Source organism: Zalophus californianus, chromosome 1 (assembly GCF_009762305.2).
Source record: "Zalophus californianus isolate mZalCal1 chromosome 1, mZalCal1.pri.v2, whole genome shotgun sequence".
In the NCBI taxonomy this organism is placed as follows: Eukaryota; Metazoa; Chordata; class Mammalia; order Carnivora; family Otariidae; genus Zalophus; species Zalophus californianus.
In genome coordinates, this window is record NC_045595.1 from 127,315,906 (window position 1) to 127,334,910 (window position 19,005).

The window sequence follows — 19,005 nt, forward strand, 5'->3', positions numbered from 1 at the left end:
TGAGATAGAATCACATTTGTGTGCTCCTTGATAGATTCACATAGACACAGTAAATAAAATTTCATCTCTATTTTGCTGGCAAAAACAATGGAGCCTATCGAAATAAAGGCGGCAGAAGAGGCGTTCAATAAATTATCTACTAGTTTATATTACGTATTACTTCCAAGTGTAAGAAAAAGTTGTCTGAAATGTTATAAAATCAGGTAACAGTTACCATGTAGTTCAAATTTGTTATAAACTAGCATCCATTAAAAACCTGTGATTATGCCTTTCATTTCAGTCATACCTCCAAAAGAGAGAAGATGTTGACTCCCAATAAAAGGGATTTTGTTAAAAGTTATCTTTTAAGGTCAATCTTATGATTCTAATTTAATTGTACTGGCTGGGGCCGAGGCATCAGTGAATGTAAATAGTTCTCTAGGTAATTTTAATGTGCAGCCAGGATTGAGAAACGATGGTTAGAGTTTGAAGAACGGGTTATATGTGAGGGGGAAAAGTACAGAAACTAAAATCTGAGAAATTTAGAATTTAAAGGAAGCTAGATGTCTTACATTAATAGGAAACTGAAGTGCGATAATGTTAAGGATTTTGCCTTAGGTCACCATGTTAGTGGCAAAGCCTGGATAAGAATCCTATTTTCTAATTCCCATTGCTACCAGATGTGCAGTCTCTTATATGTCATGCCCAACAGATACTTGTTTTGTTGTTGTTGTTGTTTGTTTTATTTTTCATTTAATGGAAGATAATACCTTGCAACTTCAGATTGTGGACTATGGCTAATTTATTATTTTTTTATTAAAATCTTTTTTCCTCCTTAATCTCTTAAATAAGATGTATTAGTTCCATTTTCCCCATCTACATTTTCTATACTTATTTTTTTAAATTTTAGAATATGTAATTTATTACAAGGAGTTTGTCTGCAAAATGCATCCCCTGCCCATGCTTTATTTATTGAAAGGGAAATCCATTTTATAATGAGACAAAGAGCCCGCAGTGCAGGAATAAGAAGTACTTTTGTTGTGCTTTTCTTTTTCTTCCCCAGTGTTTCTTTCTCCTTCATGCTTCTGCAGACTTTGGCCTATCCCTTGAATGCAAAATGAGATAGTCCTTTAAACATTTTCAGAGCAGTCGTATAAGGGGTATGAATTTGTCTTGTAGATAAGTTTCTTAAGCATAGATTGATTTAATAATATTATAGGTTTTATAATGGACTGAACTTACAGAAATGTTAATGATCTTTATTTTTCTATCACAGGTTTACTGAATGTCTGTTCTATGCAAAGTATAAATTGTTTCCAGGGTAGCATCATAGTAAAAATAGAAAGTATTACCATTTTGCCATTATGCTTAACTTAGACCTTGTTCATATCATTTTTATTAGTTCTGAAATATTTACAAAACCAATTAAATGCTGATGTGCACCAGTATCCTTTGACACCACTGTAATACATACACACAAAAAGATAATCCTATTGGCCCAAGGCCCTATGTGACTTTGTTTTTCTAGTAGTGATGATTGTACTAAGCCATTTTTCTGTGTTGAGGTTTTTGGTTTCCTTTTGGTTAGCTGTGCATATTTTCAAGATCACTAACTAGGATGAAAATGGAGATGCAGAAAGGAAATGTTTTTTTGTTTGCTTGTTTAAGATTTATATATTTTGAGAGAACAAGTGTGCAAGAAGAGGGGAGGAGCAGAGGGAGAGGGGAAGCAGAGTTCAGACTCCCCTCCACCCCTAGCAGGGAGTCTGAGGTGGGGCTAGATCTCCCCACCAGGAGATCTGGCCCTGAGCCAAAATCAAGAGTCAGATACTCAACCCACTGAGCCACCCAGGCACCCTGAGAAAGGGGGGTGTTTTCAATAACATATTTTCAATAACAAGCCTTCTAGCCCACCTGGAAATTGAACCCCATCTTTGGTCTCATTATTGAAATCCATCAGAGCTAGCTAATGGAAAAGAATAATAATAAATCATGTGTAGTTTGGAACATTGGGAGCAGTGAACTGTGTAAAAAAATGTGGGTGGGAGGGAGATTTTTCAAGGATTTCCATATATTTAAAGACCTCTATTTAAAAGTTAGAATAATTCCAGTAAGGGGAGCATGGGAAAGGTTCACTAAAGAAAGTTAAAGTGTGTAGCTATGACATTAACTTTATTAAAGAAAACACATATGTATATGACTATTTTTACTGCATGCAGAGTACTCTTACTGTAAATACACTCTTAGGGGTCGTGTTTCTACTATTGGTCTTTCAAAAAAATCTCATTGAAATGTGTGGACTTAGCAAGAGACAGAAATCTGGAGGCTGTACAGCATAGCTGAGAGAAGATTCACGTACACATCCCTCTCTCCCCCTTGGCTCTTTCAGTTGCAAAGCGCTAGCCATCTTTGTGTTCTGATCACTGGCAGATCTGATGGACACTTTAGAAAAGTCATCTGGTGGTTTGAAATGGCGGCATGGAGACCAGAACAAGCACTGACGGTAATCAGCTGCCGTCTTTAGGCCAGTTTCTTCAGATACCAAAAGAAGTGTTCACCTAATTCCTACTATCTTTTCCAATCTGGAAATACCAATTCTAAATTTAAGATAGGGACCTGAAGAATAATTTCTAAAAGTTAATAAATGTATATTTGTTGAGGTGTTACTATTACACATTTCACCATGTTAATGACTTCAATATTCATTTCACCATGTTAGTGACTTAAATTTCTTAATTTAAAAACAGAAAAACATAGACGGTCATCCAAGGAAAGCAGATATTTTTCAGCTTTCTCTTTTTCTTAGTAAATGAGGAAGTGAGAGTTGTTTTGCAAACAGTACACAATCTGCTGGCATGTCATATAATTATGTGGAAAGAGACTGGAATAATCATTGTTGAGCTGGATTACATGTTTTGGACATTACCGAATGTAGCTATATAAACAAAATTCTGTTACTGCAGTCGGGTTAACAAAGGAAGAGAGTTTTGTTAAGTAGAAAATGACCTAGGATGACTTGTTATTCTGTTGGCTGTAGTTTGTGTTATTGAACTATAATCATAAAAACACTGCCAATTTTTAAATCAAATATGGCATCTTTCATGGTTATAACTGCTTTGTTTAATAAGTATCTTTTTCAGCATATACTCATAAAAGGTGTAAAAAATAAAACATTAATGTAGGAAAAAAATAAATAAAACTTATTTTTCATTTTATAACTACACTGTGGCTATGTAATCCATAAAAGTGCTGAATATATATGTCTGTGAGTTTCTATTATATTTTTTAGAGTGAGTTTATAAACACAAACTATTTTGAAGAAAATCTTTCAAGTACTACACCTGTGATAAAATCACAGAATGTTGGAACTCAGAAGCCATTGAAATAATCTAATTGAACTTCCTCACTCCCGTTTAAAACCTTAAAGATGTCTCCTGATTATCTTTAAAATAAAGTCCAAATTCTTTGGCATTAGATAAGATCCCCAATGACCTTCCATTACCTTGTCACACTGCGCAAAGCAAACATTTTAGCCAATTACCACCAAACTTTTTAGAGTATCCAGTTAAGGAGCAAGGAGTTCTTCATCTGCCTACATTTGAGCATGCTTTTCCCTAATGTTTGAAATACACTAACCCCCTTTCTTCCTGACTACATTTTATCTTTGAAGGTTAAACTCAGTACTTCTCCTAGGATGCCTTCCCTGAAACTTCAGTCCATTATTTGGGTTAGCATCCTGTACATGCCTCCATTTTATCATTTACTTTATTTTAAATAGAGTTTATTTCTTCATAAATGCATAAACAAACATACATATTTTATATAACATATATCCATATACGTGTAAATTTAATGTTACATATACACACATATATGTGTGTGTATCCATCCTTCTCTCTAGATTGTGCGCTTAAGTAAATTGTTTCTCCTCTTTCTCCATACACAAACATACACACACATGTATTTATACACACTTGTGTATTTATACCTTCATGTATCTTGTTTGCTTCTCAAAGACTGTATTTTATTCTTCTTTGTACATGTATAAGCAATAACCTGTAGCTCAATAAACATTTGTTTAACTGTTATAGATGAGGGAAGAAAGGATGAGAGAATATCTAAGACATTTGCCCATGGCCACACAGGTGGCTGTGATAATTTAGTCAGAACATCTTAAGCTTTGGCCTTCTTGATTACTGGTCTTACAATCAATTATTAGTAGTAGTTATTTTGAATACTTCGTCTCCAAATGATCCTATAAAGATTCTCTAAAATATTCTGGACATTTTTGAGTAACAAAAAAGCCACCTTTTCCTTTTTTGCATGGAATTTTTGATCATGTATGATTTTGATAAATATGCAAAGATATTAAGTTCAAATAAACAGGTATTAAGTATCTAAAGTCATACTAAGCACGGGATACAAAGTTTAATAGCATACACTAATATAATAAATAATAAAATAATAAACATTAGCATTTTTGAGCAGCTGCTGTGTGCAAGCTACCATTTTAAGGGTTTTGCTTATTATATTATTTCATTTAATAATACTAAATAATAATATATAACTATTACAAATATAGGTATTTTTAAAATATGTTATTTATAAGAATATAACAGTAACAACACATACTAATACTCTGTGTGCATTATATCAAGATTCCAATAAGATACATAAGAAACAGTGTCAGAGAACTAAAATTCCTGTTTTAAGTTACCATAGTAGGCAGCAGAGACAGAATTCAAACCCAGGTCCAAAATTCCTACTTCATCTAGTGCACCATGCTGCCTGTATTGAGAGATTGGTGAGAATTGCTGTGATCCTTCAGATTTGGTTATTCTAGCAAATCACAATGAAGTAACTTAATAATTGTAGAGTATGATATGGTTATTTGATTAAACTTTTCCTAAAAGGCAAATAATAATCTAAAGTGAAGTAAAAGTTGAACAGTCTACTTTTTCTAAAAATACTTTATAAATGTAAAATTTGTTGAATTATGAATACATATGTATAACTTGAGAGAGAACGGAGACATTTATAAAATGTTGGTCATAAATTTAAAGGAAAGAAACAGGTTTTCTTTCTCTCTCTCTTATTTTTTTTTCCAATTTGAATCCACCTTCAGTTGATTCATAATCAATTAATTACCATCAAGTGACCTGAGGGCAGCAGGAAATTGGGTCCAAATTGAAAAGCAAAAGGAGGCAATCTGTTTTAAGTCTGAATGTCTAATGTTCAATCGAAGTTTAATCAGAAGTGACCCATTGTTTGAAAAGTAGAACATCAATGTCTTTTTAATTTCACTGTCTTTAAATGAGGACTAGGGAAAATTAAGATAACTGATTATTCTCAAATGAAAATTAAGGAAAGATGCCATCAGAAATCAAAAGCATATTTTCTTTCTTTATATTTTAATTCATAAACGAAATAGTCTGTTCTGTGTTGGGGGTAGGATAATTTTTTGAAGTCAAACTTACTGTAGTCTTTAGAGACTTCTACCAAGAGACAAATGTAGCATGCATGTTTTATCCATTAGGGCTACAATAGCTCTTTTCTTTAAGACCTATTTATTCAATTAAATGGGATTTTTGCTTTAGTGAATTGCAGAATTAATTTTGTGTCTTTATTGATTTCCAAATGAATAAATGGAATGGATGATTTAAATGAATGCATTTAGCTAAAGGAAAACATTGCTCCAAACTATAGATATTCCAGAAATAATTTTCAGTCCTGAAATTAAATCCACCTGTGCTCCCTGTGATACATAGGAAAATAAAGACTTTCGTTTAGCCTTTAGTAAGTAGTAACAGGAATAGAAAAATGTAATTTGCCCAGGGATATCTAACTGTATTAATGTAAAGTCATTCATATGTTGTTAAATGAAATGTCAATGGGGTGGGATAGACGGGGAATGGGGAGGGGAGTGTGATGGATTTAAACAACTAATCACTTCTGAGAATTATGCTCTTCTGATTTCTCCACAATTTTACCTATACTGGGCTTAGTATTTGACAAAAAAAAGATTTTAAAATAATAAGAGTAATATTATGGATGGTAAAATTTCAGATAGGCTAATATTCCGGATTTAATTTCCCTGGGTGTTTTCACCCAGATTATGGAACATGAGGTCATGACTATATAGGTAATCTCTTCCTATTTCTAGCAAAAGAATTTTGAAGGACTGGAACATCTCTCCCAGGATTTGAATAATGTATTTGTTTCTCCTTAACCTGATGTTTAGATTCTTTTGCCCTTAACTTTAAGACCTTTAAATCCCTCATTTCTTTCACAGTTGATTAAGTACAGCCCTCAGAAAAGCACTGACTGTTCAACAGAAAGCTTTTCAGAAGGCTAACAGACTCTGACCTCAAAGAAATGCTGTTTTTAAATTGACTTGAGACCTTACCAGAGAGACCAGGTTTTACTAAAGACCGTATTAAAGTTTGGATTTCTCATTATTGAGAAAACTTACTTTCCTCCAAGATCGGAGAGTAACAGTTTTGTTTTTTCTTCCTTTTTTCACCTTGCAACTTATTTGTGTAAGTCCTGCTGCATTCTCAGTGATACATAGAATATTAATCGTGTTACGATGCCACCAGGTGTGCGGCACCCCCACCCCCCACCCCGTGTGGCCAGGATGCAGTGATGCTGCTGAATCAGCTCTAACTGAAATGTGATAGAAAAGTTGGTAAGCAGCTGCTGCCCTGAGACCCCATGAGTGTCTTTCCCTTGTCCGCTGTGGCTCCTCCTGGAACCTCCTCCAGGACTCCAGCTGATTGGCTGTGAAATAATTTATAATCACCTATCACGGCATCTGATATTTAAGAGAACACCGATCTTGCAAAGAAAGGAGGCAAGTTCAGCTAAACATGCAATGACTTGAGTTTATGGTATCGCCTCCTTAACTTCATGGTTATTTAAACTTCATAGGAAAATGGAGAGAACATCTCTATTGCCGAACTCAGTCAGTATAAGGATCCATAATATTATGGGGAGTTTTATTTTCATATATTCTGTTCTAAAAACTGAAATATGATAGAATAGTGTGTAGATTTAAAATTACTGAAGAAGATATGAATTCCCAGGCTAAGAGCAGTTCAGGGCGAGCAAATATTTTAAATCACAAATTTCAACATTAGGCACAGTTGTAGATTTTATTCATATATGAGCTGTATATGAGCTGAACAGGGATTTAGTGTTTTTCACCTGCAAAGACTCTAAAGAATGTATGTTAATACTATACTATATTGTAACTTATATTATAAGCAGTATATCTTATAATGAATGATTAAGTGCGCAGATACTGCCTGGTTTCATTTCCCAGTGTTACTGCTCTGGTACAATACTTAAACTCACTGTGCCTCAGTTTCTTCATCTACAGAGTAGAGTAATCATAGTATCTACTATTTTATGTGGATTTTATGAGGATTAATTGAGGGTTTTTTGCAGTGTGCCTTATTAGCATTATATATTATTCACTATTACATACAATATTTGTACTGCATATTATAGAACATAAGGATTGACATAATCTCTACTTTCAGGTATAACTATGTGTAGATATTTTCTTTATTTTGGGGAGATCTATATATAAATACGGGTCTTTGGCTTATAAGTGATTCTCAAGGGGAGTATAAAATCCTCACATCCCTCCTTAATACTTTACCCACCTTAGAGCAGGCATGCCAGAATCTCCAAAATAGCCAAGACATTAATATTTATTTTAAAATGGTACTTCACTTAAAAATATTTAGGAACATTGGCTTAAATTGCAAGACATCTTTCATCATCAGATTATATTTCAGTGGTGGGAGTGTTATGACCCTCTGCTAAGTAGTGTTAACATATATATTGAAAATCTGTTAAACCTCCTACCAATCAGATAATGTGTATTATTTTCACATTTTGCTGTATAGATATTACTTGTGTGGAAGTGTTTCAGGTAAGTAGTTTATTTTTATTGTTTTATATTCATGAAGATGTCTACTGAGCTTCTTAGGCTGTATATTATTGAAGTAGTAGAATTGTATAGCTTGATACAAGGATATAAGTGCAAGGTATGTATAAGGTTCAGTTGACTAAAGTTGAAATTTCTGTTCTCACACAAGGTACACAACCATGAAAAATTTGAATAAATGCATTGAAAATATTTTTATCTCTAAATCTGGCATGATGAAAAAACCTAAAGGATTTAATCAGTACTTCTTAGATTTTAAATTTCTTTGAGGACAAATGAAATGAATCATAAAATAAGAATGCTGAGACTGACATAAAGTGCCAACTTTAACTTTGCCAGTTAAGTACATTAAGACAAAACAAAAACCCAACTGTCATCTACTTTCAATTCATTTCCTAAAAGGAAAAATGTTTTAATATCAGAAGACAGTTGAAAGAACATACTTTTATTAAAAAATAGCTCTTTAATTAACATATAGTTAATTTTGTGAAAATAATTACTCTGTAGCATTATGTAACATACAGTAATTAAATTAAAAATAAGTCCTCATTTTGTTATGGAATTGGACTATAACACCATTGTATGAACAGGCATTTAATGACCACTGGATTAAATGAGAATGAATGAGTCATATGTTTGGGCTAAATCCTGCAAATGAGTAAATATGTTCCTTAGCAATTTCTTCATCCTTCATCATAAACCTCAGTTTCCTTCATCTGCAAACTGGGGAGAATAATACCTTTCTGACAGAGTTGCTACTTGGATTAACATTTCTAGGAATTATTCTGAACATTTTATGTATATGAATTCATTTAATCCTTATGATTTTATGAGTAGATTGTTATATTCATTTTGCAGATGAGAAAGCTGAGGCACAGAGAAGTTAGGCAACTTACCACATATCAAGTATTCAAATAAATATTGTTAAACATTCAATAATATTTATTAGTTTTATGTATTTATTCTATATTTATTATACTATAGAAGGATTCTTTATCATTTATTTGCTATAGACAAGTGTTAAATATTGTATATTATATAAATAGTACATATTTCTATATAATATAAATATATTTATACATTTTATTCTAAATAAAAAAATTGGTATTTTAAAATTAGTTATTATATTTATTTAATGCATGTACATTTATTATATTTATGTTAATAAGAACGTTGTTACTACTGTTACTACTGTCATTGAAGCACATGTTTTATCAGATGTTATTTATTCTTTTATTCTTGAGGGCAACACAGCTATGGAAACATCACAAACACTACTCATGTTTTTACTATATGGAATAATTAATGTTCATTAAGAAAGTTTAATGGTTTGGCAATATCTATTAATCTTAATTATTTACCATCAAATTATTAGCTAAAGGAATTTATTAGGAAATATCTTAATTTGTGGAACAACTCTGCTAAGAGTCTTTTATTTATTTATTTTTTTGCTACAACTTAGCTTTCCCTGCTTCCTGATCTGTCTAGAATGTGTGATGTAAAACAAAACATAACCACAGACTATTTAATGATGCATGGTGTGTATAAGATCATCATACATTCAATGATTAGAGATGAAAGAAGGCAAGATATATAAAGGAAATTAGCTGAATGAAAGTCTAAAATATGAAGATCAGGGGCACCTGGGTGGCTCAGTCAGTTAAGCATCTTCCTTCTGCTCAGGTTATGATCCCGGAGTCCTGGATGGAGCCCCACATTGGGCTCCTTGCTCCTCGGGGAAGCCTGCTTCTCCCTCTCCCTCTGCTTGCCGCACCCCCTGCTTGTGTTCTCTCTCTCTCTCTGTCAAATAAATAAATAAAATCTTTAAAAAAATAAAATATGAAGATTGGATTCTATGAAAGTATTTTTTTGGCATATGAGAACTTCAAGATCAAAAATACATCATAAGTTAATTGAAATGATGTGCATTTTTAAGACTTGTATTACAATTATTATCCCCTCTTAAAAGAACTTTACAGGAAAAGGCAAAATGTTTAAAGAATGTGCACACACACACACAGAGGCAATTTTTAGATTGGCTTTCCAGGAACTGTTTTGCAACTTTTTGAAAATCATTTAACCATTTGAATTTTCCATGTTTTACTTTGTGTATCTGGGTTAAATTAATATTTCTAATGGTTCATTTATGTCTCAAATTAGGATGCTGTCTCAATATGAATAGGACCATAAAGATACCTTGAATATTTTCAATATTTTCAATAAAGCCAATGCTATAGACTTTCCTAGAACTTGAAAAAATAATTGAAAAAAAATGGGTTAATTCAGGAAATAATGTCCTAATATTGTTCCACATTTGACCCTCGGGTTGTTACACTTCTGTTTAAACTCCATGTTATCTCAGGTCTGTTTTACTTTGAATAGTAATGAGAAGGTTATGTTTCAAAAATTATGGCTGTAATTACCTTTTCCCTCAGCCCAGCACATTTTGAATGTCAGTGCCATTCAAATCCTGCAAGTGTTTTAATTTCATATATTAAATTTAAGTATTGATGTGTATATTCTCTTACTGCAGAGAGGAGACTATTGCAATGAAAGAAGTGTACATGGGACTTCTTAGATTCAATTTTATTTAGTCTAAGCAGGGAGTCCTTGATTATATCCTTTAACTGTACATAGCGTTTATGCTGCTTATGTAGAGTAAGTCTTGGGGGGAACTGGAACGAGAGGTGGGGGAAATCATCCTTTTCCACTTAAATTCAAAAAACTAAAATCTTCGGCTAAGGGGAATTTTGGCAGTAAGGAGTAGGTATGGCATAGGAATGAAAGTGTGGGCTGGGAATCAGAAAAATCTGGATTTGAATCCAGGCTCTCCCACTTACTTATGGTATGACCTTGAGCTAATGTGTGGAACTCATTGGTTGTCAATTCCCCATTTGTAAGGAGAGGGTCATCATAGTTTCCACCTTAAAATTATGTATGTAGGGCGCCTGGGTGGCTCAGTTGGTTAAGTGACTGCCTTCGGCTCAGGTCATGATCCTGGAGTCCCTGGATCGAGTCCCGCATCGGGCTCCCTGCTCGGCAGAGAGTCTGCTTCTCCCTCTGACCCTTCCCCCTCTCATGTGCTCTCTCTCTCTCTCTCTCTCATTCTCTCTGTCTCAAATAAATAAATAAAATCTTAAAAAAATAAAAAAAAATATGTATGTAGATTAAATATTATTGTATTCATCCAAGTCATGCTCATTAAGTACCAACTACACAGAAAAGGCATGTGCAGAATGTTTTTGTCTAGATCAATACCCATTAAACCTACATGAACTAAGTATTTTAAATGATTATTTCTCAAAAAAAGATGCAAAGGGTCAGGCTCCCTGCTCAGCGAGGAACCTGCTTCTCCCTCTGGCCCTCCCTCCTCTCATGTGCTCTCTCTCTCTCTCTCTCTCTCTCATTCTCACTCTCTCAAAATAAATAAATAAATCTTAAAAAAAAAAGATGCAAAGGGTATATTTTGGTATGGTAGTAACTTAAAGTTTAGTCAACTCAATCTAGTCTAGAAATGAATTAAATATAACCTTTGAGTGTTTTCTTTACCTTAATATGTACTAACAGTGTCTTCCACCATATTTATATCCTACCCTCATTTCAACACCTTTCCTTCCAGTGGCTCCTCTAGGTACAAGTCAGTTTTCTGGGTAATTTTCCTGAGCTTTTAATTCCTCCCCTTTAAGACTATGGTCTATTTACTTCCCTAAGATTTCCCTATTTTTTTAAATATCTTTTTATCTTCTGGGTGCTTTCTCTCACATTAAAAATAAGTCCACATTGATCCTGTCTAAAACACAACAATAAACTTTTCCTTGATTCTTTTACTCTCTTTAGGTAATGATAACTGTTTTTTAAGTTTTCAACCTAATGTGAATTTCTAGAGAGATTAAGGTAGTTCATAATGTTTCACTTCTCACATTTACTCCTCAACTGATTGCATTGTCTCCCGTGCTCACTAATCCATAGAAACCCCTCTGACAAAAGACACCAGCAGTCTTTGAAATGCTACTTCCAATGGATAGTTTTCATCTTATTCTATTTCTTTACTTCCTTTGAAGCATTGATTATTCATTGCCAGACATCCTCTACCTTTTTGACTCCATAAAATCAAACTCATATGCTGTTGTTTACATTCTCTGATTATTCCATCTAAAATGTTTTCATGGGTTCTGTTTTTATTTTTCCTTAAATATAGGTGCCATTCAGAGATCTCGCAATTTCTCAGAGATCTGGCCTATACTCACTATACTTCTAAGACTACATATGGTCTTCTTCACATTTGATTATTATGTGCATGCTCTTGGATTATTTTTATTCCAGTTTAGAATTTGGTCATGAGCCAAACAGGTCTTGAATAATATAGTCACTCATCTTCTGGAATAATCTTATATGGATAACTTGCTTCAAAAGTTTAAAATTTAATTTCTTTTATCCTAAATCTTCATGCATTTCTATATTTTCTAAGTTAATGAAATATGTCTCCACTTATTTTATCAAATCTAGAAATACTTGCAATCTTGACTCCTTTTTAAGACTGCCACACACAATTAATTACCAAACACTTTAGCTTAAACATTTTATCTTAAACATTTATTAAACTGATCCCCTCCTTTCTATTTCTACTACTGTCCTGGTTTAGTCTCTCACATTTTCTCACTGTAGTACCTCAATAGCCTTCTGTGTAAACTCCCTATTTCCTATCATATCTTTTTAAAATTTATCCCCCACATATATGTCAGTGTGTGCCATCCTCAACACACACTTGAAAATATCACTTGCTCTATTCAAAACCCTCTAAGGACTTACTGTCACCTACAGAAATGGTTTTCAAACCTTAATAGTTGTAGATTTTAAAAGAGAAATTTCACTAGGAGGTCAATACACAAGCACATATTTATAGAAATTTAAATTTCAAAACTCACTTTTGCTTACATAAAAAAAGCAATTCCTGACAAATGTGATAAAAATCAGACACCACCCAGTTTTAATGTAGTCCTTTCCTCCTTCCTGAGCACATTCATATGCTTTGTTCCTTTGCTTAATTTTGACATGATCTCTCTGAGAAGAACCAGCATGTTTACATTTTTCAACCTTATGGTTTGATGATACTAAGATTGAGAGATTAATGACTTACTCAAGGCTGTCTGGCATTTTTTTACTCTTTTAATACAAAAGGGCTTCCAAGTCTTAAAAGGCTCAGAATATAGTAAAGAAAACAGAAATATAACAAAAACACAATGTAATGAACGATGAGGAAAAGTAAGTATAAAGTGATATGAAAACACTGACACAGTGAACTATGATGGGTTGGTGAGGATCAAGGAAAGCAATTGTAGAAAGCAGCCTCATAACCAGATGGAGGAAGAACATCTCAGGCAGATGAGGAAATGGCATAAGTATAGGAACAGAGATAGTAAAAGTAAGTGTGGGTCCAGATTGGTGAATAGCTTGCTATGCTATAAACAGAAGTTATATGGAAATGGTGTGAAGTAGTTATGGGAAAGAAAGAATTGTTCAAAGGTGAAAGAAAAAAAGCTAGGACTTGTTTGTGAAATATCATGCTAATGAATTTAAGCTTTGGTCTATAGTCAGTAGGGACCATAGTTTGGGTAAAAGTCATAAATAACTAGACTATAGCAACGGATAGAAATTTGTAGAAAATTAAATATATAGATTAGAAGGGAATCAGCTAATGCTATTCTGTGGTACAAAGGGTGAGAGACTTTGGAGCCAAGAATAGCATAAAATTTCAAAATATATATATATATAAATATAGGCAAAATATAGATATGATGCTATCTATCATCCAAGATAAGAAATGAAGGCAATACTTGGGGAAACACATGATCATGATTTGGAACATAAGTTGATAACATCTGAAGGATCTCATAAACAAAAACAATGAACTAAAAATAAGGATCAAGTATGGAGATAAAGATTTGGAAATTACCATTTTGAAGACGGTAGTTGAAGCCAGAAAGGTAGATAAAACCACTTAGCTGGTGAAAAAGAGAAGACAGTGTAGACTACCTAAAAATGATAGTAAGATTTAAAAAAAAAAAAAAAGGAAATCCAGTTCAGGTAGGTAGAGAATAATATACAAATAGAGAACCAGCAGGATCAAATCAGTGACATTAGACAAAAGAGTTGAAAGAAAGAAAGTGTCCTAAATATGGTGAAATGTTACAGAAAGGACAAGTAAGTTAGTGACTGGGGAGAAAAATGGAATTTTACACCATATCCTAGATAGATTTTTCTTATCAATATCCCTTCTTCTATAATATTTTTATTATGATCTCCAGGTGGCAGACATATAATGTTAAGTTTTTCATATATCTTGATTTACTCTTTTATTTTAAGCTATCAATAATTGTTCTAAACAAAAGTCCTTTCTAAGTAGTTAGTGGTGCTTAACTTCCCTCTTCATCTACAGATGGGGCCATTATTAAACAGCCATCACTCAGAGTTAATGTAATAGTAGTAGAAAACTTTCATAATGCATATATCCTTCTTTTAATCTTTTCATTATTTTTATGTGAGGATATATAAATACCTGTCTATGAGTGATAATGTTATATATATATATATATATATATATACATATATAGGTACATATACACACACGTGGGTATATATACACACACATGTAAAGAATGGCAGTGTCTTAATATTTTAAAAGAGTGATATTTGATGTGTGTTCAAATCCCATTAGATTAAACTCCATGAGATTAAGGATCGTGTCCTGCACTTAGTGTAGTAAATGGCATGTAGAAGGGTCACATGAGTATTTTTTAAATAAATAAATGAGGCAGCAGAAACAAAGAATGGTATGGCAAGAGATAGGTGAAGGAATAAGAGAAAGAAAGGGATTACATTGGAGGATAAGGCTCATATGGATAATTTAAATTAACATGTACTGCTACTAAATAATTGAAAGTTCAATAAAAACCTCATTAATTATAACTCCCTATTTATCTTCCATGGGATTATTCAATTTGAGGCGGGCTGATATTTTACCTTTGCACTATTTATGAAGTTTCGTTTTGCTGAGTAAACTAATAAGAAAATTATGTCAAAAAGTTCATTTAAAACCACTCATGAAACAAACTTTTTAAGGACTTCAAGCTTAAATTATTAAATGAAAATGAATGCTGCAAATTATTCATGCCATTTTTTTTACTAAAGTTGATTCAAAGATATCTCTCTTTAGAAAAACAAACATATCTAAATGCAAACTATGCCCAGTCTTTCATAGGATTATAGAGTGGTCTTTGGATTTCCTTTAGTTCAGCATCCTACTGTAATTACCACCACATCACCACCACCCTTACCAGCATCATTATGAGATTTATTGCTATTAACCTCATCATCAATGCCATTAATGTAGTATCTCCTGTGTGGCAGGCATTCGACAGTTCACAACATCTCTGTGAAGTAGAGGCTATTTAAGTTTTTTAGAAGCGTTAACTAATCCTTTGGAGAGTAAGATATTTAAGATGACATAATTATTAAGTGGCAAAACCAAAATTTTAATGTATTTCTATGTTGACTGCCCCAAATGCCTCCAAAAAAACCTTACTGATAAAGACAATTAAGTTTATGAGACCTTCTGCAGTGAGGAAGAATAGCATTCTGACTAAGTGTTTTAGTTTCCTAGGGCTGCCATAACAAAGCACCATAGATTGAGTATGCAGACGTCTATTGTTCAGTGTGGTATCAGAGGTGGTGTCCTGGGATGTGTGACAAAAAAATCTGTCCCAAGCCTCTTGCCTAGCTTCTGGTGGTTTTCTGGCAATCTTTGGAGTTCCTTGGCTTGTAGACTCATCACTCCAATTTCTGCCCTCATGTTCACATGGTTTTCTCCCTGTGTGCACATCTATCTCCAAATTTTCTCCTTCGGGAAGGACACTAGTCATATTGTATTAGGGACTCCCTCCATTCCAGTATAACCTCATTCTAGATTAGGGTAGCTACATCTGCAATGATCTATTTCCAAATAAGATCAGATTCTGAGATATTGAAGGTTAGAACTTCAATATATGAATTATTCAACCCATAACACTGAGTCTTAGAAGACTCTTCAAATGGGGAAATTAAGGAAGGATATTTATTTTAGCCTGGTTGTGTGGTTTTATGGTAAGCCTTAAAAAGCGGAGTACTGGTTGGAATTGGGCAGAGTTTCTGACTAATTAGTTTTAGATTGGAGGGCAAAATGAGGAGAGGAACATAAAACAGTTATAAATAAGTTATAAATAAGCTGTTTGTCTAGATAGATAAGCTGTTTGATTCACGATTTTATTATCCAAAAGTGGGTATATACTGGAGAAAACAGCTAAATTACTTTTGTTTGATCACAGTATTGTTCAAAATAGGGGATGAAGAGTATGCCTGATTAGAGCATTGTTTAACTTCTAGGGAATTGCTAATATATTAGTTTTAGTCCTCATCTGTATGACTTCAGAGTCCATCAACTACATCATCCTAACTTTCTTTCTCATCATTGATATATCCCAAAATAGTCTGTACTACTGCCTGATTGCTCTAATTAATGGCTTTATTAAATAGTTCTAATAGAATTCAGTTTAAATTTGTTACCCTGTTGTAGTCATTGCTGGTTAGATTTGGTTGAATCTTTCTTCCCTACAATACCCTTCAGAAAGATTATCATTCAATAGTCTACATATGTACATATTCTGTCCCAATTCTTCTGTTTTCTAGACAAATCCTAGTTACTTCAGGTTTTCAAGTAAAAGCTATATTTATATGGTAAGTAATAATCATCTCATGGGATGTTAAGAATGTTGATAACTGCAAGATTATTATTTTGGATAGTGTCTTAGTCCTTTTGGACTGCTGCGACAAAGTATCACAGGCTGAGGGGCATAAAAAGCAACCGAATGTAATTTCTCACAGTTCTGGAGGTAGGAAGTCCAAGGTCAGGTTTCCAACATGATGGAGTGAGGACTCTTTTCCATGGTTGCAAACTTCTTGTGTCTTCACATAAAGGAGGGTGCTGGGGAGTTCTGTGAGGCCTCTTTTATAAGGACACTTATCCCAATTACAAGGATGAATCCCTCATGACCTAATCACCTCCAAATGCCGCACGTCCTAATACAATTACTTTGGACATTAGGATTTCAATACAGGAATTTTAGATGAGCATGAATATTTAGAGCATAGTAGATGCTAACATTGTCAGCATCCTGTGTCTTCTTACATCCTGAAATTTGTTTACACCTGGAAGTACAAAATGACTAGTTAAAGTTTTTCTGATTAAAAAAAAAAAGTTTCTCTGATTTCAACCATCTAAACACCAAGGTTCTGATACAGCTAGCATCCTATCATTTTATTGGAAGCATGCGGAGCCATAAGACCAGTCTATCCAAAATATCTTACTATTGCTTTGAAGTGAGTTCTGCAATATTTTAAATGTCATGCATACTTTTGCCTAGGCTTTTTTAGATGGTAATCATGTTTATCAAAAACATTCCATCCTTCCAGCCTTAAAATGTAAAATTTAATATATAAATCAGAAAAGAGGTTATGCTATAGGTTTTGTCATCAGGATATCTTGCTTTACGTATAAGCCTGCATTTGAGAAAAGGGAGGGCTGCAAAGAATTATCTCCTCTAAATAAAAAAAAATTATAAATAAAAATAAGAGTTATAGAATTCTACTCATTTTAATTTACAAGGGTTCTGCAATTGGTTAATTAGATCAGAATGAAGGCCAACAATCAACAGAAGACTTAAAGCAATTTAGGGTCCTTTTGAATCTTTAAAGAAAATCCAATAAACACTTGAAAAACACAATCAATGAGGAGTTTTAAATGTTTCTTTTCTGATTTTCCGCAGGGTCCAAGTTTTCTCTCTGAGGCCCTTTTCCCTAAACTTGCAACAAAAATTGAAGAAATGGATCCTTTTTTCAACCTTCATGAAACCATTACCAAGGTAAGAGATAACTGCATTCATGAACAAGTTGGGAAAGTTTTGGGGTGTTTTTGTTGATAGATGGAGAAAAGGAAAATAACCAATCAAGAGAAATCTTATATTTTCATTTCTAATAAATACTTGAAAGGATTTTAAGTTCCTCCCATTACTTTACTAAGGAGTAAGGATGATATACTACTCAAGATCATACAGAGCAATAGCATGATTTGTATTTAAAATCAATCCTTAATAAAACAATTAGGATTTTTTTTCCTTCATCTGGAAGTAGATTTGTAGTATACTCTCGAGTACACTCTTTGATTAAGAGCAGTATAAAATGCATCTTTGAATTTATGTACCTTCAATGTTTCGTTTCAATATTTAAGATACTTGGTTGGTTGTGGTGGTACTTTTTAGTTGCAGTAAAAGAAAAATGTCTCCTTAAAAGAAAAAAAAAAAAGACTGCATTTATAATAAATGTTTTTACACTGTGATGGTCATACCTATATTTTTACTTAAAACTCTTAGCTGTGCATTTATAATATGGAGAAAATTAAATTGTACAGTATGGAGTAAATAAATTTAATGTTCTGACATCATATGACATCATACGAATTTTTACATTTACCAACTATTTGTTTAGCCTGTCATAATCTCCCTTTTGGGGATAGAGTTTATAGAGAATATTGACATTTCAGCAATTTAAAATAATACATATTTATATGTGCTTAGTTGAAAGATTGAATCATTCTTAAATCTTCTTAGTGAAATTTTACAAGGCTATTTTTCTCCTTCAGAAAGAGGAAATGTGATATAATGAACTGAACTCAGTAAGTGGCAATAGAATGAACTCAGAATACAGACTAGGATTCTAGGTCTACCCTAACTTTTTTTAAAAACTGTGAATTTATTTTTTCTGAACTTTTGAAATTAGAGGAGTTTGGACCACATTTTACTTAAAATTCTCCTAAGCTCAAAATATCTGAATCTTAACCACATTTATACCTCCTTGCTTTGTAATTTATTTCACTTCCTTAATTTAGTTTCTAATGTACCCATCCTTTAATATCCATTTTTATTTGGATATAGCAACATAAAAGTAGCCCCCAAATAATAGTTCCTTAGTATTCAAAATAT

The 19,005-nt window shown here is 33.1% G+C and overlaps 1 protein-coding gene across 6 annotated transcripts in view; it reads left to right on the forward strand.

Annotated features, from left to right (window-relative positions):
• The window catches only part of NAALADL2 (N-acetylated alpha-linked acidic dipeptidase like 2), a 1,313,911-nt gene that overhangs the window by 1,124,792 nt on the left and 170,114 nt on the right, over window positions 1-19,005 (forward strand). For all 6 annotated transcript variants that reach the window (XM_027587309.2, XM_027587311.2, XM_027587310.2 and 3 more), the window contains one exon: window positions 17,794-17,889. In XM_027587309.2, the coding sequence (XP_027443110.2) occupies window positions 17,794-17,889 (96 nt within the window). The remainder of the gene's footprint in view (window positions 1-17,793; window positions 17,890-19,005) is intronic.